Source organism: Manduca sexta, chromosome 13, assembly GCF_014839805.1.
Source record: "Manduca sexta isolate Smith_Timp_Sample1 chromosome 13, JHU_Msex_v1.0, whole genome shotgun sequence".
NCBI classification, from domain to species: domain Eukaryota; kingdom Metazoa; phylum Arthropoda; class Insecta; order Lepidoptera; family Sphingidae; genus Manduca; species Manduca sexta.
Genome location: NC_051127.1, coordinates 9,615,701 through 9,640,672, shown reverse-complemented (window position 1 = coordinate 9,640,672; position 24,972 = coordinate 9,615,701). Strand labels below are relative to the sequence as shown.

The window sequence follows — 24,972 nt, the reverse complement described above, 5'->3', positions numbered from 1 at the left end:
GACTAGATAAGTTCATGTGGTATATTCTTACTTTGTTTTTTGTTCTGCGGGAGATTCCTGCAGCTGTAAGCCAAAGCGTATTCAGTGTAGTCGGTCGCCAAGATGAAAAGATTGTTAATCGGCACTGAAAGAAAATAACACATTCTATAAATTAAATACACAACATATTGTTGCAAAGGAATGTTTTCTCAACAGCAAATGCTATAAATTATGTATATTAAGAATAATAGTTTTCAGTTTATAAGCGCCTGCTGTAAGAAATACGTTATACCTACATATTTACGCTCAATGGCAATTGCTACGCGAAACACACAAACTGCCGTTACTATTTATTTGCTTAAAATTCATAACATTTGTGTTTTTGTGTTGAATGCAATTGATGTTAAAGTAATTGATTATTGTAAAATTTGTGGGTAACGTGACAGGTCCATAGTATTACATTAGAAGGGAATATAAGCTTAGTCAAATATGCCTCGGCTCAACTCTTCTCGGATCGACGAGAGATTATTATTTTTAATACGTGCACGGTAGAGCGATCCCACTGCACCTGATGGTAAGTGGAGTGGGGTTCAGTGGAATGTCGACTTACGAGAGATGATTACCCCTCGGCAATCGACACTTATGCTGGCCTGTTGGAACCGGATATGAAAAGATAAGAGGCTAGATTCATAAAATTTTGCAATCGGGTTGTCTTATAGATCGTACGTATAAAGATTCAGAAAGAATATCAAAACTCTTCCTCAAATTCAAATCAAATTCATAGTGATTATAGTTTATACGTTCAGCCCAACTGCATTGTGTCATTTAATCAAGATTTTCTTATTTATATTCGATAAAATTATATGTAGGTATCGCCGTATTGGTTTCTAATATGCTTACCCCCACTGATTGTGGCACTGATGACACCCCTACCACCAGCGGCAACCGTAGCGCTGGGAATGAGTGTGGTGTGCTCTCTTTCATTCCTGATGGTGCTCTGGGTGACATTAAATGAGTTCGCCCCATTGACAGTATATTCCGAAGCCACGCATTCGCCATTTTGGAAATCTGACGGGAATCTTGCTACTTCATTCCAAGTGCCGGCGAACTGTGGGGAAGAAATATCATTAAAGCTATCTCCTCCTGGGGCCTTAGAGACGATGCCTTTTATCGTTGTCTCAGGCCTATGGTCTGGTTGAATTTATAAGTTAAAACTCGGATGTAGCCACTACGGCATTTTTATAGATAAAATGTGTATCAAACAATATACTTACATCATTAAGATTGAAATTAGTGACAGCCTGCACTTGGTTGTCGGGCACACATTGTCCATCCAAGATAACGTCACCGCCAAAGTTGTCAGGATAGAAGAAGCAGCCGGTAGGACTGTGGTCTCTTTGGACGTAGTAGTCTTGTCTCAGGACCTGAACGTTGTTAATGACGGCGTTGATAGCGGTATTAGCAGCAGCAGTCAGGCCGCGAGTCCTGCTTAGCTTCCAACTGTGGACTGTTGAAGGAAATGAGGTTTTATTATTTAATAACTTTATTTCATATTTGTCTAAATTGATTTTGTTTTAATTTCCCTGATACTTTGAGATTTAATTCTAACTGTACAAAGTATGATAATAAAGGTCAATTTGTGGTCAGGAAAATTAAATTATAGTTATAAACGGCAATAGTCTTTTCTACATTGATTGGGACCTAACATAACTAAATGAATATTTGATACACGTCTCCCTATTCTTGAAAAGCGATCACATTATTTATGTATATAAAAAATATTTATAAGTTCTATTATCACCTTGACGGTGTTCTTCACCGACATCCCGGCACGAATAAACCAAGGCGTAGGAACTATAGTCAGTAGCCAAAACCCAGTAATCTGTTGTAACTGCAAAAAAAAAAACTTATGTTTACGCAAATGTTAGACATTAAAATAAAACTATTTTACGGATTTTATAGTTTTTACATATATTTACTCGTAACTCAAAAAACCGGCTGTCAGACTTAAAACTTAAGACCATTCTGCATAGATTGGACTAGCAACAGCTAAAGTAACTTTGACTTATTAGATATTGTAACTTTGACTTTTCGGAAGACCAACACCTCAGTTCGCCCCGTGACCACGAAGGCTGCAAAGTCTTCAAAAAGTCGGGAGAAAAAGATAATATAAAAAGCGCGATAAAATCCGTAAAATAGTTTTATTTAAAAATACATTGAATATCGAGTCATAAATTCTAACCACTACGTTGTAAACTTGCTTACCTTGAACACCGCCTACGATGAAGGTAACAGTAAGCCGAGCGCTACCGTCAATACTAGCCAAAGCAGCGGATCCTGTCATAGTGCTCAGTTGTTGGTTGACAACTTGCGTGTTGACCACCGTGATACCAGTGGTTAAGCTAGTGTATTCAGCTGTGTTACAAGTGCCTCTCTGGAAAGGCGTTGGGTACGATTGTATGTCGTACCATGTGCCCATGTACTGTAAGACATAAATTCTTTAATATTAACGTTAATTATTTGATACTCCTATGATATAGAAATTTGTTCAATGTACCCAACGTTACGTATTGTATTAAAACAGCATGCACACGTAAAAAAAAAAGATGTAAACGAAGTAAAATTATGCATTTTGAGTATGAAATACTTGGGAATATTAAATTATTTAAAAAACTGCAATATTATTTTAATAAGAACAGAAAAGACACAATAGAAAAAAAAAAACAATTACCCTGGATGCGTCGAAGTTTTGGACTACGGAAACATTACGGTCGCATCGTCCACGGAAAATAACTGGATCATTGCTAGGCTCAGGGTAGTAGAAGCACCCGGAGTCGGAGCGGTCCACTTGTTCGAAGTATCTGTTGTCCAAGACGTTGACACGACTGATCACTTGGTTGATGGCATTGTTCGCGGCTGCCGTCAAACTGTTTGTACGACTCATCTTCCAGCTCCAGACTGAAAGAGAATATAAAGCAGTTGATTTATTTTGAATTAATATACAAGTTCAGGTAAGAAGATAGAAGATACACACCTCTTCTTCGATTTTGGGCGATGTTGACGCAACTGTAGATAAGGCTGTAGCTTTCGTAGTCCGTGGCCAGAATATAATAGTCGATTGGTGCAGGTGCTAAAATGTATTCAAGAATATTTTATCATTACGCTGTAATGCAAGTATTTTTTATCAATATAATGCGTGCAATTGATTTTTCTAGGACTTACAGTTGGGGAAAGTAACAGTCAGTCTGCCGCTGTTGTCTGGTGCAGCGACGGCGGTTCCAAATATCTGACTGAGTGTCTGATTCACGACTTGTGTGTTGTGGACAACGACCGTTCCGTTAGCTCCGAGGGAGTATGTAGCTTCATTACATGTGCCTCCTTGGAAATTTGAATGGTAGCTTTCTATTAGCCTCCAAAGTCCCAAGTACTGGAATACAAAAAGAACATTTAATAAATAATTCCATTATAATAAAGCAAAGTTGCTGAAAAATATTCTTGTGAATAGATGAATTAACGTGTAACACAAATATGAAAAAGCATTAGAGGTGTACTTACTCTAGCGGCATTAAAGGCCTGTACGACAGGGACGTTAGTGTCACATTGGCCGACAAACTCGACGGGTTCTCCAGGCCCGAGGTCAGGCAAGTAGAAGCAGGCGTTGTCGCTTTGATCGATGCGCTCGTAGTATCTGTTTTGAAGCACATCGATGTTGGCTATGGCGTTGTTGATGGCCGTGTTGGCTGCTGCTGACAGTTGCTTAGTCCTGCTCAGCTTCCAGCTCCAAACTGTTCAAATTGATCATGACAGAGTTAACACGATATTAACAACAAAACAAATAAATATTCGAAATTTACCAGCTTACCTCCTCGGAAGTCAGCGTTGATATTAACACAGCTGTAAGCCACGGCGTAGTTGTTGTAGTCCGTACTCACGATCCAGTAAGGGATCTCTACAGCTGAAAACACGTATTCAAATATCAGTAGTTTGAAGTTTTACTTTGTAATATTACGTATGAGCAGGCAATCTACGAGTTTTAATAATAAATAATTTGAAATTCTTACTGGTGCCATTACTCGTGATGGTAATGGTCAATCTTGCGCTTCTGTCGTTGGACGCAAAGGATACACTGCCGTTGGAGACACCTAAAGTGAGGTTCAGGACGTTGTTAGAGATGAGGCTGAGTCTATTGTTGGTATCTGCAGAGAACTGGTGGTTGATACACTGGCCTGGTTGGTCATCCTTCGGGTACGCCTCGATCTCGTACCACGTGCCTTGGAACTGTTAAGAATAGATTTATGTATATCAATGTTATTCAACTATTGTGACGAGTGTAACACTTGAAGCTAATATAAACCCCACCTGGTTCATGTTGAAGTTCTGTACGACAGGTATGTTAGGGTCGCATTGTCCGGGGAATACAACTTGTACGCCCGGCTGTGGCTCAGGGAAGTAGAAGCAGCCGTCGCGAGATTGGTCCCTGGCCTGGTAGTAACGTTGGTCCAGTACGTTAACTGTGTTCATAGCAGCATTAATGGCCGCCGACGAGGCTGCTGTTAGCGTTTTGGTTCGACTGAGTTTCCAGCTTGTTACTGTATGTAAAAAAATTCTATTAGACAATAGACATATTTAGTTTCAAGGAATAACTAATAATTATTGCTAAGAGATTGCTCAATACGAAATACGAAGATGGCATTTTTTTGTATCGAAATTATGATACTTGCCATGGTTGTATACTGTTTTTCGTAAGTTTTATTTTTTTTATGATAGTCTAGCTTTTTTAAAAAGTCCAGTTGGAAAGTAGCAAAGGTAGCAACACTCCAGAATTTAGGGACGGTATGAGTCTGGAACCCATTTTCCGATTCTGGATGTATAAGCCTGGTCATTTGGCCTCAACCATCATATTTAGGAAATAAAGTTCATGATTGTAGAACGACTTTCAGTTATCAGTTTACTAACCTTCTCTTCTCTCTTCGTCTAGGTTTCTGCAGGAGTAGACCAGAGAATGCGTTACGTAGTCAGTTAACAGAACCCAATAGTCAGTAACTACCGTTTCTGAAATGTATGAACAAATCACAAATATTACAGATAGAATAACATGACTTAAGTAATAATAATACATTCACCCGCCAATTCCAAAAAATTGTAATTCTGTAGCAATCGATGTTGATTATATTTATAGAGCTATCAAGTAAAGAAGAATCATCAATCGCAAAACTCTAGACGAACGGATGAAATTAAATATATATCTCAGTTAAAAAATCAAATTACACCAATGCATGGTTCAAAATATCAATTAATATAGTTTGATGTTTATTTTAATAATAAATGCTTACGGTTTGTGCCGGCGACAGGGAATGTGACGTTCAGCTTGGCACTACCATCGACACTCGCCAGAACTGCTTGCCCATTGATCGTGTCAAGAGTTTGGTTGATGACTTGAGTGTTGTAAACATCCACCACGCCGCTATTCAGTGTGTAATATGCATTGTTGCAGGTACCGCCTTGGAACGGCGTCGGATAAGATTCAATATCGTGCCACAAGCCCATGTACTACAAAGGAATTACTCGTATGTTAGAATGGTTATAGCGCAAAATTTTTACATGTACAATTGTTTATAAACTAAACTTAGTATTTACCCTAACAGCGTCGAAGTTAGCAACAACTGAGATGTTCTGATCGCACTGTCCGCGGAATATGACAGGGCCTGCGCTGGGTTCGGGGTAGTAGAAGCACCCGGAGTCGGAACGGTCCACCTGTTCGAAGTATCTGTTGTCTAAGACGTTGACACGACTGATCACTTGGTTGATGGCATTGTTCGCGGCTGCCGTCAAACTGTTTGTACGACTCATCTTCCAGCTCCAGACTGAAAGAGAATATAAAGCAGTTGATTTATTTTGAATTAATATACATGTTCAGGTAAGAAGATAGAAGATACACACCTCTTCTTCGATTTTGGGCGATGTTGACGCAACTGTAGATAAGGCTGTAGCTATCGTAGTCCGTGGCCAGAATATAATAGTCGATTGGTGCAGGTGCTAAAATGAGTTCAAGAATGTTTTATCATTACGCTGTGAGGCAATAAATGTAATGCGTGCAATTGATTTTTCTAGGACTTACAGTTGGGGAAAGTAACAGTCAGTCTGCCGCTGTTGTCTGGTGCAGCGACGGCGGTTCCAAATATCTGACTGAGTGTCTGATTCACGACTTGTGTGTTGTGGACAACGACCGTTCCGCTGGCTCCGAGGGAGTATGTAGCTTCATTACATGTGCCTCCTTGGAAATTTGAATGATAGCTTTCTATCAGCCTCCAGAGTCCCAAGTACTGCCAGAAAAAAAGAACATTTAATAAATAATTCCATTATAATAAACTGAAGTTGTTGAAAATTTTTCTTGTGAATAGATGAATTAACGTGTAACACAAATATGAAAAAGCATTAGAGGTGTACTTACTCTAGCGGCATTAAAGGCCTGTACGACAGGGACGTTAGTGTCACATTGGCCAACGAACTCGACGGGTTCTCCAGGCCCGAGGTCAGGCAAGTAGAAGCAGGCGTTGTCGCTTTGATCGATGAGCTCGTAGTATCTGTTTTGAAGCACATCGATGTTGGCTATGGCGTTGTTGATGGCCGTGTTGGCTGCTGCTGACAGTTGCTTAGTCCTGCTCAGCTTCCAGCTCCAAACTGTTCAAATTGATCATGACAGAGTTGACACGATATTAACAACAAAACAAATAAATATTCGAAATTTACCAGCTTACCTCCTCGGAAGTCAGCGTTGATATTAACACAGCTGTAAGCCACGGCGTAGTTGTTGTAGTCCGTACTCACGATCCAGTAAGGGATCTCTACAGCTGAAAACACGTATTCAAATATCAGTAGTTTGAAGTTTTAATTTGTAATATTACGTATGAGCAGGCAATCTACGAGTTTTAATAATAAATAATTTGAAATTCTTACTGGTGCCATTGCTCGTGATGGTAATGGTCAATCTTGCGCTTCTGTCGTTGGACACAAAGGATACACTGCCGTTGGAGACACCTAAAGTGAGGTTCAGGACGTTGTTAGAGATGAGGCTGAGTCTATTGTTGGTATCTGCAGCGAACTGGTGGTTGATACACTGGCCTGGTTGGTCATCCTTCGGGTACGCCTCGATCTCGTACCACGTGCCTTGGAACTGTTAAGAATAGATTTATGTATATCAATGTTATTCAACTATTGTGACGAGTGTAACAATTGAACTAATATAAACCCCACCTGGTTCATGTTGAAGTTCTGTACGACAGGTATGTTGGGGTCGCATTGTCCGGGGAATACAACTTGTACGCCCGGCTGTGGCTCAGGGAAGTAGAAGCAACCGTCGCGAGATTGGTCAGTAACTTGATAATATCGCTGATCTAGCACATCGACCGAATTGACTACAGCATTAATAGCCGTCGATGCAGGGACTGATAGTTGCTTAGTTCGGCTTAGCTTCCAACTTATTACTAAAAGCAAAATAATTGGTTTAATTGTGTCAATTATTCATTCAAATTAATGAGTCATGCCGTGTTAAAAATCTTTTGTTATAATACCTTGTCTTTCTTCATTGTTAATGTTTCTGCAGGAATATACAATAGAGTAACTTATGTAATCTGTACCGAGGACCCAATATTCAGCCAGTGATGTTTCTGTAACGAAAATCAAACAATTGAAAATCTTAATCAACCCAAACATTATCTTATTGTGTATGGTATAAGAGCCCTTATAACTTACGGTTTGTTCCAGCAATAGGGAAGCTAACAAGAAGCTTGGCACTTCCGTCTGTAGTAGCTAAGACTGCCGTACCCCTGATAGTATCCAGGGTTTGGTTGATAACTTGGGTATTAAAGACGTCCACAGTTCCACCAACCAATGTATAGTATGCATTATTGCAATTACCGTTTTGGAAGGGAGCTGGGTATGATTCGATCTCATGCCATAAGCCCGTATACTGAAAATGTAATCAATGTTTATCAAAAAAAATATTGTGAGCAGGATGTGATGAAGAATAATAATTACTATTTAAATGATGGAATATACCATAATTGACAAGATAAAAAGAATTAACCAGCTGTCAATCGAATTTCGGCTCTGCCCCCGAACAGATATCTGCTTGAAATGTTTGTGTGATTATAGAAATATTTTTGTTAGATTGGGTATTTGCAACTGAAAATTTATTTGGACGGAGATCACGAAGAATTATATCGTGGGTTAGGAATCCACGGGCGACTGTCGAGTGCATTTATTACTATTTATTATTACAAATAATTTTACAATAAAATTTCATAATTCATGACAGTAAGTTTTAATAAAAACATGCACAAGAAATAAGACTGAATAAAATTCAAAGGTGAAATAGAAAAATCGTAGGTCTGGGATGATAAAAATAAAGAAGTTGTCAAATACCCTGTCAGCCATGAAGTTCTGGACCACAGGTATGTCCTCGCACTGGCCTCGGAATACCACCCGGTTGTTGCTAGGTTCCGGGTAATAGAAGCACCCGGCATTAGAACGGTCGATACGTTCATAGTATCTCTGGTTCAGCACTTGGACACTTCTTACGACCTTGTTTATCGCAGCAGTGGCATTCTCCGACAGAGAATTAGTACGACTCAGTTTCCAGCTCCAAACTGTAAATTTTAACATAATTAGCACCTACCATTATTTAATTTGGATCTTTTATCTTCAATTCCTATCGTAGATAATAAATTCGATGTCGAAGTTGCAGAAGTATCTTTCAGGTTCGAACCGGTTTTATTAGTTACTTTATAACTCATGTCACGTAGATTACAAATATTATTTGCAGTGATAGACTTGGGTACGGTCCATAAAAATGTATAGAAATTACATTTTTTTGTTTTGATATGCTTTGAATGACAAGACGAGCTTGCTGTTCGCCTGATGGTGAGCGATACAACCGCGCATAAATAGTAGAAACACCATCCAACAGTTTAAATTACAAAGTATTGTTTGGTATTCCACTGTGCTCGTCATTCTAAGACATGATATGTTAAGTCTTATTATGTCCAGTAGTTACAAAGGCTATAATATCCTTCGAACCTGAACACAACAGTGATTACACACTGTTGCTTAGCGGCAGAAATAGACATTGTGATGGTATCTACCCAGGCGACTTTCACATATGAGAGACCAATCACCATATGTCCTAGCAGTAGACTCACCGATCGGGTATAAAATTCTCACGATTTTTTGTTTTCTATTAGTGTTAACTGTAGAATGTAGTCTTGGCTACAATCCCAGGTGTATTTTTGGAAATTTTGAAATTTCTAGATTTTATAATTGGTTTTCTATAAAAAGTCATAGAAATTGGAACTTATTCCAGATATCTATATTAAAACTTACTTCTTCTGCGGGTGTTGCTGACGTCAACACAACCGTAAACTAAAGCGTAGTCATCGTAATCTGTATCAAGAATCCAATATTCAAAAGGAACTGATGCTGTAAATAAAGAAAATATAAATTTTAATAAATCAAATTCTCGAAGATCGCTTGAATTTCGATATAATAACAATATTAAATACTTGAAACAATTTTTTTTTAGAGGATATTAATTACTCGTATGCTTTTAAAGCGAAAGTATACATTTTTAATATAATAATGTCACATATTTCGCGTAATACTCTCTGTAAGTCATACATACAAATGTGCAATAAATAATGTATATTCAGAATCCGGTCTATCTGTATATTGACAGAAGAGTAATAAATTAATAATCAACTAATTTAATAAATTCTTAATTCTGATTGATGCGCAATGATGATTATCAAGCAAGATTTCTCTAACAGCCGGTTCCAATATGTTAACGGCAGATTGCAGTTAAAATACTTATTTTTGATGGTTATCTGTGTTTCTATAAATAAACCGCGATAAAAATAGTTTAATTATAAGAAAGCATTTTTGGAATTTTAAGCCTTAAAAGCCAGTTTCTTCATGGATAGTGACGGTCAAAGTTACTTTTACCTCAACAACAACACATATAGTTTGTATGGCTTTTACATTTATTGTTTACTAGCTTTTGCTCGCGGCTTCGCCCGCGTGAAGGTGTTTTCCAGGATAAAATTCCACTGTTTGATAAAAGTCTTGCTACATATTTTCCCGGTACTTATAGGTTCAAACTAATTTTATCCCCAATCTATAATTTCAGTTCAATCAATCGAAAATCCAAGAACATTTATACAAACTTTCATCCCCTATTTTATCCCCTTAAGGGTAGAATTTATCAAAATCCTTTCTTAGGGGATGCCTACGTCATAGTAGCTTTATGCATGTAAAGTCTTAGCCCGATCCGTCCAATGGTTTGGGCTGTTCCTTGATATATCACTGTCAGTCACCTTTGAGTTATATATTATATTAACAACTGAAGTTAGCTAAAATTGAGTTTCTCGAAGCCGACCACTATTTATGTACTATGTATTTTGAGACTATGCAATTTTGTCGCGTTCGCGATTCACTTTCACTTTTGTTGAGTTTCAGAACGCGATATTAGATCCTCCAACGCGCACGCGAATTTGAACTTTATGCAGCGGTAATAAATTACAAATTGACTCTCCATTTTATTTAGAAAACGTTTGTATGGGAAATAGAAAAATGCTGTTTTGAGGATTTTCCCGGCAATTATTCGAATTTTTCTCACCTTTTAAATCTTCCCTAGACCTCCACGAATAATTCAAGACCAAGATAAGATAAATCCGTTCAGCCGTTCTCGAGTTTTAGCGAGACTAACGAACAGCAATTCATTTTTATATATATAGATGAAAACTGTAATGAGAAATCGCGTAGGCAGATTATTTAAATGAACACAACATACTGTGCGGGAATGTGACGGATAGCTTTCCACTGCCATCAGCAGAAGCAGTGGCTTCACCGGTTATTGTTCGCAAAGTTTGATTTTGGACCTCAGTGTTGAAAACAATAACCCTTCCAGTGGGTCCGAGCTCGTAATTGGCTTCCTGGCATGTGCCGCGTTGGGAATCTGATGGATAGCCTTCGATCAGTCTCCAGCGTCCGAGGTACTGAAATAAAAAATATCATGAATACTAAATAACAGTTTATTTACCGCGATGTATATTTTTGTGTGAATAATGAGACTTTACTATTTTTTTAAATTTATATCATTTCAAAATATCATGGGAATAATATTCCGCCCGTGCAGGTACCACCAAATTGTCTATTTCTGCCGCCAAGCAGCAATGTGTAATCACTGTTGTGTTCCGGTTTGAACGACATTGTAGTCAGTGTAACTACTGGACATAACAATATTTAACACCTCATGTATCAGGATTGCGAGCGCAGTGGAAACAATACTTTATAATTCAAGGTGTTGGATGGTGTTTCTACTGTTTATGTGCGGTCGTATCGATATCGACGAAAGACAAGCTTGTCTCGTCATTCAAAGGAATAAAAAAAAAATGTTCACCAATTCCGTTACTATTTCATCTTTTATAGACTTTTTTAATTATACTCATTATTCAATACATCAAACAATTAGGGTCTAAACTTGTATTCAAAATTTAATTACCCTAGCCGCGTTGAAATTCTGCACTGCCCTTATATTCCGATCGCACTGTCCAGGCAGTATAATCGGTTCACCTGGTGCCAGTTCAGGGAGGAAGAAGCAAGCCTCATCCGTATGATCGATGCTCTCAAAGTACCTATTGTCCAATACTTCGATGTTCGACATTGCTATATTCATAATATCTCTCTGTGTCTGTGTCAGACTTCGGCTTCTGCTGAGTTTCCAACTCCAAACTGGAAAGAATTGTTTTTGTTAATTGTGATCATATTCTTTTTTTTAAATTTGTGATAGATATTAGTCCGTCTGTCAAAGACCTGATCAAAAGTTCTGCTTTGCATTTTTATGGGATAAAAACTATGTTAATACAGGATTTAGTCCAACACTAAAATTTTATTCAAGTCGGCTTTAACATCCACGCACTTTCGAATTATTTTGTAGTAGTAAAATATTAAATTTCTTTTTATACTAAACTTACTTCCTCTGAAGTCTTCGGATAAGTTTATGCAACTGTAGATCAAAGCGTAGTTGGAGTAATCTGTAGCTATTACCCAGTAGGGGAAGGAAATATCTGAAACAAATATTTCTGGTTTTAAATGTTAGATACCATTAGCACGTAGTTTTTTAGTGAAACTAAATAAATAATATGATTGAATCAGTCAGGGAATTACAAGCCTCATCAACTTCAATTTATGGGAATATTACCTATAAAGGTATAAAGGGTTTTCACCGAGGTAACAATGGAATCTGCCCATGAGATAATGCAAGACACTGGCTTGAACTGAGAGTCGCTTAACGTGCTATGTAAAGAGCCTCTCTGAAGGACAAAATTGGAACGTAGTGATCCGAAAGAGACCCGTAGCTCTGAAAGTTAGTAGGTTGAAGTGGCAATGAGCTGGCCACATATGACGCAAACAAATATCCGATGGAGTAAGCGTGTTCTGGAGAGGAGACCACGTCTTGGCAAAGCTCTGGCCAGATAGCGGGACGACTTACACAAGAGGGCCGGCAGCGACTGGATGCATAAAGAAGCAGACCGGGCTCTGTGGAGTATCTTGAGAGCGGCCTATGTCCAGTAGTGGACTACAACGGACTGATAATGATGACTAGCTTGAATTGTGACTCAATAATATGAAATAACAAGGCAGGCCATTTATTAACTTCGAATGTACCGAGTTGGTTTTAGCGAAATAAGTTGTACCTGAGCCGTTAACTCTAATAGACATTGTCAGTCTTCCACTGGGTTGGCCAGTAGGTTGCGAGGCTGTACCCTGAGATAAACCCTGGAACTGGTCATATACATTCGTTGATCGGACATTGAACGTGTTGACGCCTCCTACAGTAAAGTCATGACTGATACAGTGTCCCTGTTGCTGTTCCTTAGGATAAGACTCAATTTCGTTCCAGGTTCCAGCAAACTGTAAAGGAAGATGTAATGAATTAACTACTACATTATATTTTTAATTTCGTGTAACACAAATATATATTTTTGAAGGAATGAAACTGTGCATAATTTTTTTTAAAATAGTAACATCTGTTCTGCGTTATATTGTCTCGTTGCTGTGGACAGGTTTCCTCTAAAAGTAACTAGTTTAGGCTGTAGGCTATAGTATATATGTTTGTCTAGGCGGGGTAGCACACTACACATACCTTTCAAAATCTCATGTAGAATTATCAAGTGCCTATGTAAGTTTTTTCACGATATGTTCGTTTAATCTTAAGATAATGAGGCATAGTATAATAATACAGATATATGATCACTCGCAAACTAAGTTTCATGTTTAATAATATCAGCTGTGTCATCAAACAGATTGATATAGTCTTTTACGAATAATACAGTAACGTTTCCTTTGCATCCATTAACAATTTATAAACTTCTTACTTGATTGAAATTGAAGTTTACGACTGTCGGTATGGTTGGATCGCATTGTCCAGGAAAGACTACTGGAACGCCCTCCTGAGGCTCGGGGATGTAAAAGCAGCCATTAGGGCTTTGGTCCATGGCCTGATAGTAGCGCTGGTCTAGCACGTCGATAGAGTTCATCACATTGTTAATGATGGTCGCTGCTGCAGCCGTCAACGCCTTCCTTCGACTTAGTTTCCAGCTGGTCACTAAAATTTTATATCATGCTGTATAATTTTTAAACCAGGGGTTTTATTGGAAATAGATTGAAGGCATTAAAAACTATAGGTATGCCATACTTAACTACTAATGTATATTTGTGATATTTGTATGTTATTAAGTGTTATTTTTCATAAGCAATAAACTGTGATTCTGATGCAGATCTATATTATAAATGACATATTTACCTTGTCGTCTATTGTCGGCGAGAGGCATACAAGAATAGACTAGAGCATAGCTGTCGTAGTCTGTGGCCAATACCCAATAATCTGTAGTAATTGTCTCTGAAATAAAAAATACATATTAGTTCCATGATCAACATTAGGTAACGCGTAGACGCTAGAAACATTAGCAGTGTTGTGGTTCTTACTCATAACTGGCCAGTATCCGTGCAATGACTTGCTCTCTTGTCGTAACTACAATATGGGGTTTGGCGTAACACGTTCTCAATCGTATAGAATGGATTTATCTTTATTACCAATTTAATACAAATATATTCGACTATTAAACATGGGGCAGCATAAGGTGTACGAAATATATAATGAATTATATTATAAATACACAAACGCAATAATTAATATTATGTAACTAATATCATTATAAAAAAGCCGCGATAGCCTAGTTGGGTGTGGAACGGACTGCCGAGACGAATGTCCGCAGGTTCAAATCTCAAGGGCCGCACCTCGCACCTCTGATTTTTCTAAACATAATTATGTTTGTATTCTTTGTGAATTATCGCCTGTTTTAACGGTGCAGGAAAACATCGTAAGGAAACCGACATGTTTAAAAAGTTCTCTATAGGAATTTTGAAGGTGTGTGAATTCTACCAATTCGCACTAGGCCGGCGTGGTAGACTAAGGCCTAATCCGTCTTAGTAGTAGGGGAGGCCTGTGTCCAGCAGTGGGACAGCAGGTATATTATAATGATATTATTATGTATTATTAATACACATTAATACATAAGTGACTATAGAAACGGGAAAAATTAATTTAGATATTATTATAAGCAATATATTCATTTAACCTAATATGCTCTTGATAATTTTTTTTTATTATTAATACAAAATTTAACAAGTAATAATTGTTTATTTTACAATTATATTTTACCTAGCATTTTGTTCAGTAATCGTAATCTCGGCAAATTGTTTTGTGACATAATTACTAATAAAAAAATATTATAATTCTAAAATAAAATTCATTTACTGAGTAAAGATAAAACTTCCTTTCTTTCTTTGCAGTAATAAGGAAACAATAAAGCAATGACATTGCATTTTATGATAAATGTATCTAAGTGCCAAAATATCTTGACATCCAAACAAGGATATGATTTCTTAGTTATCAAAAACATAGGTGTTATAATTGAATCAGCTTTTCCGTTATCGGATAACGACATACATTTATTAGCAATTGCTATTGACGTCAGAGAAACATTTTACGAATGTTTGTTGTAACACTAAATGTTGAGTTAAAATTGCAATGAGATGAGACAAAACTGAGATTCCACAAACCTATTGAAGGAGTGTAAATTAATTTCACCATCTAAATATAAATAACTTGCTTTCACCCTCGCGTGCACCTGGCTTAATTTCCTGATAAAATATTCAAAATATCGCTTATTACGAGATAGCGTGGTTTATAAAACGATTTTTTTAAATTTGTCCGAGTATTTCCATAGATTACAAACTTACAAACCTATTAATAAGTGTTGATAATAAAAGATTACTCACGGCTTGTACCAGCGACAGGGAAGGTGACGCGTAATTTAGCACTTCCGTCCGTACTGGCCAAAACTGCCAATCCATTGATGGTGTCCAGGGTTTGGTTGATAACCTGGGTGTTGAAGACTTCCACGCCCCTATTCGACAGACTATAGCGCGCGTTACTACAGGATCCCCCTTGGAAGCGGGTAGGGTAGGACTCGGTGTCATGCCATAAACCCATGTACTGTAAATGAGGGCGTTTATTACAAACAGAAGAAGAAGGAAATGAGTATACATTTAAATCAATACTAAGGTATCACTAATTTGCATAAAAGTCACAATTGATCCTAATTTCGTATCATCATCATCAAAAGCCACAGGATCTTCTACTGCTGGTCATAGATCACAAATTCGACACATACATCACGCCTTTATGTTATTGGCAGAAGTGCAAACAGGGCACCCACTTTTCGCCTTTGTGCTGTCCCAAGATGTTATAGAGGACGTCCGTATCGCCATAACGGGCAAAAATTCCAGACTCCAGGCTGACATTGAGTAGAGAAACCTAATATTACTCCTAGATCTAGGATTGCAACCCTGGTTCTCACTCGCACTTATTTTATAACCTACACGTTTGAAATTGAGTGTTATATATACTCACTCGCTCAGCGTTGAAGTTTTGAACAACAGGGATGTTCTGGTCACACTGTCCTCTAAAGATGACGGCCTGGTTCTGCACGGGAGGGGGATAATAGAAACAAGCGGAATCAGAGTGGTCTGCAGCGACGTAATAAGCATTGTTGAGCTCCATTATAGAGTTTACTACTTGATTCACCTGCGCCGCAGCGCTGGGCGATAGTTGTGGGTTTCTACTCAGAATCCAGCTGTATACTGAAATGATAGAAAAAAAAATATCATGAAAGGACGGACGGAGATTGGATCAATGTATTTAATTTTGACAAGTTTAATTTCTACCCCATGATGAGACAAGCATACTGTTGTACTGGGCCAAAATAAAATTTTGGTAATATTGTTATTTTCGATCCTAAGGGCCTGTTTCATAAGTTTCAAGAAAATTTTATCTAAGAATATCGTATTATACAGATAATGTAAATAGTATTCATTTAATTACTATTTTTTTGGGGGCACAGATTCAAGTTTGACTTTTTTATTTCGTCGGCTTATTCATTTATGAGTAGAATTTACTGATTAGTTGTAAAATAGGCCCCAAATCAAATAATTTACGAGATAAAGTCACAAACTATTATGCCTTCCTGGTAAAAATGTGATGAATGATAAATGTGGTTTGGTAAAGTCAATCACATCTGCATAAACTTACTTCTTTTTGAGCTGTTGTTGACATTTTCACAAGTGTAGGAGATTGCATAATTACTGTAGTCAGTGGCGATAACCCAAAGATCTTGCTGTACGGTCCCTGTAAATATGAAATAAAATTAATATAACATAACTTTGTCTCTGTAAAAATGTGTCCTAAAGGATAGGGACCGCTATTCGTACATTTGATTTCCAGTTTCTTTATCCGTTTTTACTATAGAAAATATAAAATAGTAGTAATTTTAATATATTTTTGCTTCCGAATATGTATTTTTTTAATGTCAAAGACCCAAGAATTATGTTTGCAATATATTTTAACTCATGGCTTCCTCCCCCTATTAATTTAATATTTAATTTTCTCCCTTTTTTCATAAACTTTATATCGTTGCTGAATTTCGATATTTTAGGCAAACATGAAGTGGAATACCAGCTATCTTAATTAGCAGCACAATTCCAATGACAGGTATTTTTGTTGAGCCAGTAATAACCACAGCCTCAAATCAGCCTATTCCAAAAATGACTAAACCATTTTCATAAGCGACCCCGACTGCTTTTTCGAACTAACTCCAAAAAGGACCGATCAGAACAAAATATTTTTGACATTTTTAATAATGAGTTATTTTGATTGGTTCATTCGCGGAATCGGATTGAAGACTGAGATTGGGATCGTTTATTGAAAATAGGGTCGTGACCTTGCTGAAGAACTTTTGTTCGGACTATGTTTCGCCACCTTGTCCTATCTTAAGAATATAATGTATGTAATATATCTTAAGAATATAGAACAAACATTCAAACATCGACACGAAGTTTCGCATATGTAAACTACAGGCCAGTTGTATCGTAAGTCCTTAAATGGAAGTCTTAATATCCACTTCTAGATTGTTCGATTAATAATAAAAACAAGTAATTATTTTAGTTTTATCAAATTAATCATATTATCCGATATCAATATTTATCAATACTTAACGTACAGAATTGGAATGATTTTTGAATTGTCATCATCATATAACTATGTGACGGGCGTTTCCTTTTTAATTTCAGTAATATATCATTGATATTGTAAATGGAGATTCAAGACGTTACAATATTGCAATAAAATTTCGATAAAATTTAATTGAATTTAGTTCAAGGGTATAACGCGATATTACAAAATATCTGCACGTAAAGTTTATCTAGATATCAGTATAGCGAAACACTTGTTTTTAAGGATTTTTATCTTTCGGGTAATTTGGGTAATCACAAAGAATGAAACTAAACTGGTGATGTCGTTTTATATGAGTTTAAAGAAACTATAGACAACATTCTGTACGCCTGTTTCATAAGAAGCGACATAGATTATATTTCAATACTGTATAAAGTAACCAAAGACGAACACGGGCCTAAATCCAAATATTGTATAAAACTGATTATAGTACAGACAGATCTATATTTTCAAAAGTTGAAAGACGAAATCGCTAGCTGCGATCAACATACTAAGAATATATCACTTCAATAAAACGATAGAAAGAGCTGATAATGAAAGTGAAGAATCTTACCTCCTGGTACATTTAGCACAACGGATAATCTCGCGCTGCCGTCATTGCTGCTGACTCTGGCGAAACCATTGATGCTGAGCAAGGTCTTATTGATGACTTGACTGTTCATGACGTTCACAACACCATCACCGAGACTGTACTCCGCTCTGTTGCACTCGCCAATCGCGTTGGCGGAATGGTAACTAGCGATCTCATGCCACACGCCGAGGAACTGAAAATTGGGTTTGTCATAATTTACATGTTGAAGGGAGCATAGATCATTAGATTTTATATAATTCGTTTCTGTCTTTGAATTATGTATTTTTGGTACAATATGGTGCTACATCAGAACTTGTAGAAAACATTTGTTTTGTACAAAATTAGTTGGGAATTGAATTCTTATACCAGGGACTCATTTAAATATGACATATCACCTGTGGTACATTGAAGTTCTGCACAACAGGGATATTGACATCACACTGTCCAGGAAGGATGACGTCTTCACCCACATTGATGGTCGGCAAGATGTAGCAACTTGAGTTAGTATGCGATACGCTATAAAGATCCAGAGCGTTGACGCCTAGCACGTTGTTCAAGGTAGTATTCATCAGAGCCGGTACCATCTCGTTGGGGTACGCATTGGTCCGTAAGAGCTGCCATACGTAGACTAAAAAAAAATCAGCAGTTTGAGCCTGTTATGATATGGATTCAAAATTAAGCTAAGATACTGGTCCATAGATTTTTTTTTATCCCAGCGCCGCAGTGACTACTTCGTTTTATATTAAGAAAAGTGGAATCTAGATAGACTATTGGTGGAGGAGGAATGATTACCCTCCTCTGTCGTTAAAACTATGTCGGTTTGTTAGAAACCTGATACTTATACAATTATTTGAAGGTACTGAGACAGATAATATGGTTTTGAGAAATTAAACGAAATGTGGGGCGATTTTTTTATTAAATAGGGATCTTACCGCTCCTTTGCGTCGGACTTATGTTTTCACATGCGTAAAGTATGATGTATACGCTTGGCTGGAAGTCCAGAACCCAAAAATTAATGGCTGAAATCAAAATGTTGTCTTAAAATATGTTTAAAGTAAAATAATGGCTCGAGACAGTAAAAAATATTTTTAATGTGAAGAAATTTAATGCTCCGTTTTTAGTTTGAGTTGAAGGACATAATTATAATAATGACACAATTGATGAAAACTTTTGTATTGATGACATAAGGACAAAGTATGTAGATACTATTACTACTGCTAGCTATAGGCGAAACTAAGTAAAATTTTATACAGCTGGCTTAATACTAAACAATTAATATTATTCAAAACTAATAATAAAATGTGTGTAAAAAATAAATAAAACTCCGTAGGATAAGTTGTTGTCCCACTAGCCACTACGAGCGGGACAACGATTACTACTAGCTCTTACCACTACCGCTAGCTCTTATCCCATTCCAATATGGGGGTTGCACCACACCTATTTTCAGGGATGCTGCAGAGAGGATTTGAGATTTTATGATCAACGGTCTGCGATCTCAAACTACTCTGAGGAATTCGGTATTAGGCAATTCATGTTCGAATAATCACAAAAATTGTTGCACATGAGATTCGAACCCAGGTCCTCCCAATTCACAGTCACTACAAAAGCAAGGAGGCATAAAAACTGAATATACTTACAATTATTGAAATTTGGCAATGTGATTAACAGTCTGGCGGTTCCATTTTCATAAATAGCTGATCCATTAAGTTCGACTAGGAAGTTTTCCCTCACAGACGAGCTGAGTACTCCTAGCTCAGCGGACGTGTTTGTTTCGGAGACGATACTGATTTCGAGGCTGGCGCAGTCTCCCTCATGCCGTGGGGTCCAGGCCCTCGCGACCTCATACCAGGTTCCTACGAACTAAATAAGAGATATTTTTAACAAAAACTTGGGTATTCCCCAGTACTTCTCTCATTCAATTTAAGATAGTGATGTCAACTGTCATTATAGCTTCTTATCTGTTTCTAGTCAGACAAATGAGTCAGTTGTTTGTCTTTTGATAAATTATCACCACTGCCTGTCAATTCTCACACAGGCAGAAAGCCAGTGCTTGCCTATTTTATATTTAGCCACATTTTTGAAGGCCTTCCCTTCATAATCCCCATTCGCTTCCTTTAAAGTCGACATCATACTCATGTTTCAGTCCATAATCTTTAGATATAATGAGTCAAGGCAAGTGCTATCTTGTGTTTTCCGATTACCCTTATCTTATCTTGGATAAGTTATTTTTACGTACTGTCCAATTTACAAATGATTGCTATTAGTAATCAGGGTAAATCTTAATACTGATTAATTAAATAATTGGAGGTGTAATGATTAAAAAAAATATATTCTACTTTAAAGTCGCCGAGTCTGGAATTTGTGTGTAATATGGCCATAGGCTTCCTCCCTATCATGTCTGGAGATGGAACACACAGGCGATAGACGAAAAATATTGACACTAAAATATACATAAATCAGTAACAAGTGTAATATGAATCAAAGAAACCGAATTTTATAGGTTTAAAAAAAATAAAATCCCATTAAACAAGATACTATGATTTCCATCATATCATAATTTATGTTACATCATTGATGTAACATAAATGAAAATGAATGCTAGAATTCAAAGAAAACAGTCCACGTCAAGTAGTGAAGGATAAGAAAGAAAAAGTTTATTACTAACAATTATACAGTAACTACTTATATAAAATAAAATAGGTAACAAACATAAAAGTATAAATACTGCGCCTTCAGGTACCTTTCATACAACTTTATTCAGTCCCACGGCGGACTGCTCTGCTTTTTGATGACACGCTCAGGGGACATGGGACAATCGGTAATTATCAATAATGATTGTAATGAACAAAAACAAAAGAATGAACGGCTTCAAGTTTTAAATAAAACTAATGGTAGTTCGGTGGTCAAAATGCGACAACACAGTAGCCAGTGTAACTACTGGACATAATAAGACTTAACATCTCATGTCTCAGAATGGCGAACGCAATGGAATACAAAACAATACTTTGTAATTTAAGGTGTTGGATGGTGTTTCTACAATTTATGGGCGGTCGTATCGCTTACCATCAGAAGGCAAGCTCGTCTAGTCATTCAAATCAATAAAAAACACATTATACATACATTTTATTTATCGCATTCCGCTAAATGAACTTTAATTATGCCAAATCTCAAACTGCCATGCGCGCATAAAAAGAGTACAAAGGTTTTTCTTCACGTATTATAGATTTATAAAATTCTTCTAATTAATAAATCGTTTTATTCTTATCATGTTAGTAACAAATTTACCGGTAGTCGTATCATTTCTTATGAATAAGATAGACTAACTGATCAAGATACTGATTTGATGGATATTATAATAGTGTTTATTTGTACCGCCTTAATTAGTTTTAATCAATTGTGTTTTTCCTTATTTTATTTATTATGGCTATGAAGTATTAAATATTAAGTCAATGATCATTTAGCAGTACTAGGCGTGATCCTAGGAACTCTTTACGGGAATAATCAATAAAAAACTAGTAAAGAAAAAAAATAAAACACATGCAGACAAATAAAAATGCATACATCAACATAATATTTAACCAAAATGCGTAAACCATCCCAGAACACAGAGGATATCCACAATAGTGACTTACATAATTCTTTGTGAGTATTTATTGTCCTCACCTGTGAGGATCGCGACGCGTTTCTCCCTTATTGCTTATTTAAAAATACATATATACATTTTATTTCTTCTTCCCTGCCAGCCCGAGCTGGCTTCTTTGTTTACTAAGTATATTTTTCATTTATTTTATTTTCAGTATAAATTGTCTTTGTTTATATAAGCTAATCTAATTAAGTAATAATTAAATATTCTCATGTACTTATCATAAGTGCAACTATGTTCGCCTACGTGATGAATAAAGCATTTTTTTTAAATGAATTCACGTTGGTGCTTTTCTCAGGTGTATTTTTGTTTGATTTTTGTTTTTTACAAATTTTGAATCACCTTTATTTTTGGTATACTTAAATCATATTCTGTAAACCTTTAGTGTAAATTATGTCCAATTTAATAGTTTTATATTATTTCTGGTTGCGTGTAACTAGGTAGTATAATTTGAGTGTATACTTTCTTTTGTTCACCCACTGGCGATACAATATAATAAATCGAAAATAAATAAACAATGGCAGTAATGAACACTTAAAATCACTCGGCAGCGATTTTTTATTTTAATAATAGATAATCCCTGACATTAGTAAATCTAGAAATGATCCCATTTATCCCATTTCATAGCAAGGGTAATTTGACTAAATTATTTATAGTTTTTTTTTTTAACTAAAGGCATAGCACAGAACACAATCATTCTAAACAATACTTAAGCACTAATTACATTAAGACTAGATTGTCTTCCTCAAACCTGTGCCTAGAACCTATGATTAGACAGCAACGTCCGCATATGATATTCTATTTAAGTAAAAAAACCGTCATAATCCATATCAGCTTGTTTCGGTAAGTAGATAATGTTACACTTGAAGTGGTTGACAAGGTGCCATATTCTGACTTATGTAGACTGTCACAGTCTTAAAGTGATATTTGGGTTTTTCTGCTCAGTATCAGCCCGGAGTCTGGAATTTGTGCCCGATATGGCGATAGGCTCGCCCCCTATCACATCATGGGACGGAGCACACTTGGCGGAAAGTGAATGCCTTGATAGCGCCTTTGCATATCTCTTCAGGGATAAATGCGTGATGTGTGTTTGTATATTTTTAACCGACTTCAAAATAAGAAGGTTTTCATTTCGACTGTATTTTTTATATTTGTTTCATTGTATACTTATATCATTCCAAGTATATTATCTTGTACTATGTATAGATAATTAATTACCTAGAAGTATGACGCCAATTATTAATGACGTCATCGAACGATACAACGGTATCGCTGATCTACGATAAAAATGTGGTCACTACAGTTTTCGACACCAACACTAATTAATTCTTAATATTTGTACCAATTACCGATAATAGTATTTTTAAGGTTATAGCTTAAGGTCCATTTTCATACATTTTGTTTCACCTTTAATCTGGGTAACTAAACAAGTATTGGCAAGTAAAGAATTTAAATTCACGTCTAGTTAGTGATTAGTTCTCGCAGTTGAAAAAAAAACCTAAAAATAATTAATATGCATGGATATTTCGGCCTTTTAAATTTCGTCGTATTAAATTTTAAAGGGCGAAATATCCACGCATATTAATTATTTTTACGTTTTTCTTTCAACTGCGAAAACTAATCACTAACTAGACGTGAATTTAAATTCTTTACTTGCCAATACTTGTTTAGTTACCCAGATTAAAGGTGAAACAAAATGTATGAAAAATGGACCTTAAGCTATAACCTTAAGATTAAGATTTTTGGCATTTTGACATAGGTCCAAAGATTTCTAATATACAAGTTTTTTTATTACAAATTCCGCAACTTGTGACCCAGTAATAGGGAGAAGATCGAATCGGAAATAAAAATCATTATAATTTTTATTACATTCAATTATTAAATTAAATATTTTAATTATTTTTTCGAAAACTAAGACATTAATATATACAAGATTTTGTTTAAACTTGATCTGTTAATATACTTATTTTGTTATAAACAAAATACTTTTATACGTAGACATTGTTTAAATTTCCCTCAAATAAGGGGAAGTGGCGAAAGATCGTAAACCAAGTTGAAATAGATGATAGAACACATAAAATCAGCCATTTTCAACCTTATAACGTTCCGCTTTTTAGAAAACAAAATATTTCACGGAGCCCTAAAGTCATTTAAAAAAGGAATTAAATTTAGTTCTATAGGCATTCTTTACTAATCATGTTTGACATTATCTTCTATTATGCCCAATATTTTTGTGGAGTCCCTATCGAGGCTTGAAGTACCTCTAGGGCAAGGCTGTCCAACCGATCTTGGAAGTGGACAGTGGGCACAAATTTTGCATCTTATTGTACTTTTACACTTTATTGTCATAATGATATAAAATAAATGTATTTTGAGTTAAATAAGCTTTTATCCACACTCAACTTAATTAAATTGAAAAAAAATACTAGTGAGACCTTTGTAGGGGTTTTTGAGCTACTATTGCAATGTTTGGCGATAAACCAGATAGCGCACTACTCTTGACGGGGAAATGCGAATGCGTTGGCGGATCATGTGACCCGCAGGCCTGGAGTTAGGAGTAAGGCTGCAATAAATGAGATGAAATAGACTTGGCAGATATCCTCATAGCCACACTTCTCCACCTCATCCACACTTCTACAGAACACCCTTCAGTATAAATAATAATATTACCTCTGACACGTTGAAGTTCGAAGCTACAGGCAAGTTAGAATTGCATTGTCCAGGCTGTACGAACTGTCCCACACACACACCGATAAGTCCAAAAAGACTAAAAACTAATAACTTTACATCCATCATGAGATCATGTTCCGTCACTGTCAGCAGCACACTACACTAGTCAAATAAGAATGTATTTATTAATTACCACCTTTATACGACATCTTATCAATGTGACAATTTTTTGTTATCTTTATATACCGGCATTTTGTTAATTGGAATTTGTATTTTCACGTAGATACTATTATATAAAGCTGAAGGGTTTGTTTATTTGTACGCGATAATTTTAGGAACGAATGGTTCGAATTGAAAAATTGTTTTAGTGTTGGGTAGCCCATTAATAAGCAGTGATAGTCTAGTTGGATGTGGAACCGA

The 24,972-nt window shown here is 36.3% G+C and overlaps 1 protein-coding gene across 2 annotated transcripts in view; it reads right to left on the bottom strand.

Annotated features, from left to right (window-relative positions):
• The window catches only part of LOC115446804, a 32,055-nt gene extending 7,311 nt beyond the window's left edge, over positions 1-24,744 (bottom strand). Inside the window, exons 1-39 of one of the 2 annotated variants that reach the window (XM_037438174.1) lie at positions 24,553-24,744; positions 19,877-20,099; positions 19,172-19,258; positions 18,635-18,867; positions 18,222-18,432; positions 16,691-16,786; positions 16,013-16,242; positions 15,379-15,595; positions 13,841-13,936; positions 13,413-13,642; positions 12,732-12,948; positions 12,009-12,101; positions 11,537-11,766; positions 10,826-11,030; positions 9,361-9,456; positions 8,404-8,627; positions 7,732-7,948; positions 7,551-7,646; positions 7,234-7,463; positions 6,937-7,153; positions 6,738-6,830; positions 6,431-6,660; positions 6,098-6,302; positions 5,920-6,015; positions 5,617-5,843; positions 5,313-5,529; positions 4,936-5,031; positions 4,339-4,568; positions 4,041-4,257; positions 3,842-3,934; positions 3,535-3,764; positions 3,202-3,406; positions 3,014-3,109; positions 2,711-2,937; positions 2,245-2,461; positions 1,781-1,870; positions 1,254-1,486; positions 880-1,087; positions 32-124 (exon numbers count right to left, since the gene is read on the bottom strand). In XM_037438174.1, the coding sequence (XP_037294071.1) occupies positions 32-124; positions 880-1,087; positions 1,254-1,486; positions 1,781-1,870; positions 2,245-2,461; positions 2,711-2,937; positions 3,014-3,109; positions 3,202-3,406; positions 3,535-3,764; positions 3,842-3,934; positions 4,041-4,257; positions 4,339-4,568; positions 4,936-5,031; positions 5,313-5,529; positions 5,617-5,843; positions 5,920-6,015; positions 6,098-6,302; positions 6,431-6,660; positions 6,738-6,830; positions 6,937-7,153; positions 7,234-7,463; positions 7,551-7,646; positions 7,732-7,948; positions 8,404-8,627; positions 9,361-9,456; positions 10,826-11,030; positions 11,537-11,766; positions 12,009-12,101; positions 12,732-12,948; positions 13,413-13,642; positions 13,841-13,936; positions 15,379-15,595; positions 16,013-16,242; positions 16,691-16,786; positions 18,222-18,432; positions 18,635-18,867; positions 19,172-19,258; positions 19,877-20,099; positions 24,553-24,678 (6,877 nt within the window). In that variant the 5' untranslated portion in view covers positions 24,679-24,744. The remainder of the gene's footprint in view (positions 1-31; positions 125-879; positions 1,088-1,253; positions 1,487-1,780; positions 1,871-2,244; positions 2,462-2,710; positions 2,938-3,013; positions 3,110-3,201; positions 3,407-3,534; positions 3,765-3,841; positions 3,935-4,040; positions 4,258-4,338; positions 4,569-4,935; positions 5,032-5,312; positions 5,530-5,616; positions 5,844-5,919; positions 6,016-6,097; positions 6,303-6,430; positions 6,661-6,737; positions 6,831-6,936; positions 7,154-7,233; positions 7,464-7,550; positions 7,647-7,731; positions 7,949-8,403; positions 8,628-9,360; positions 9,457-10,825; positions 11,031-11,536; positions 11,767-12,008; positions 12,102-12,731; positions 12,949-13,412; positions 13,643-13,840; positions 13,937-15,378; positions 15,596-16,012; positions 16,243-16,690; positions 16,787-18,221; positions 18,433-18,634; positions 18,868-19,171; positions 19,259-19,876; positions 20,100-24,552) is intronic. The other variant, XM_037438175.1, reaches the window with a different exon arrangement.
• Between the last annotated feature and the right edge of the window lie 228 nt (positions 24,745-24,972).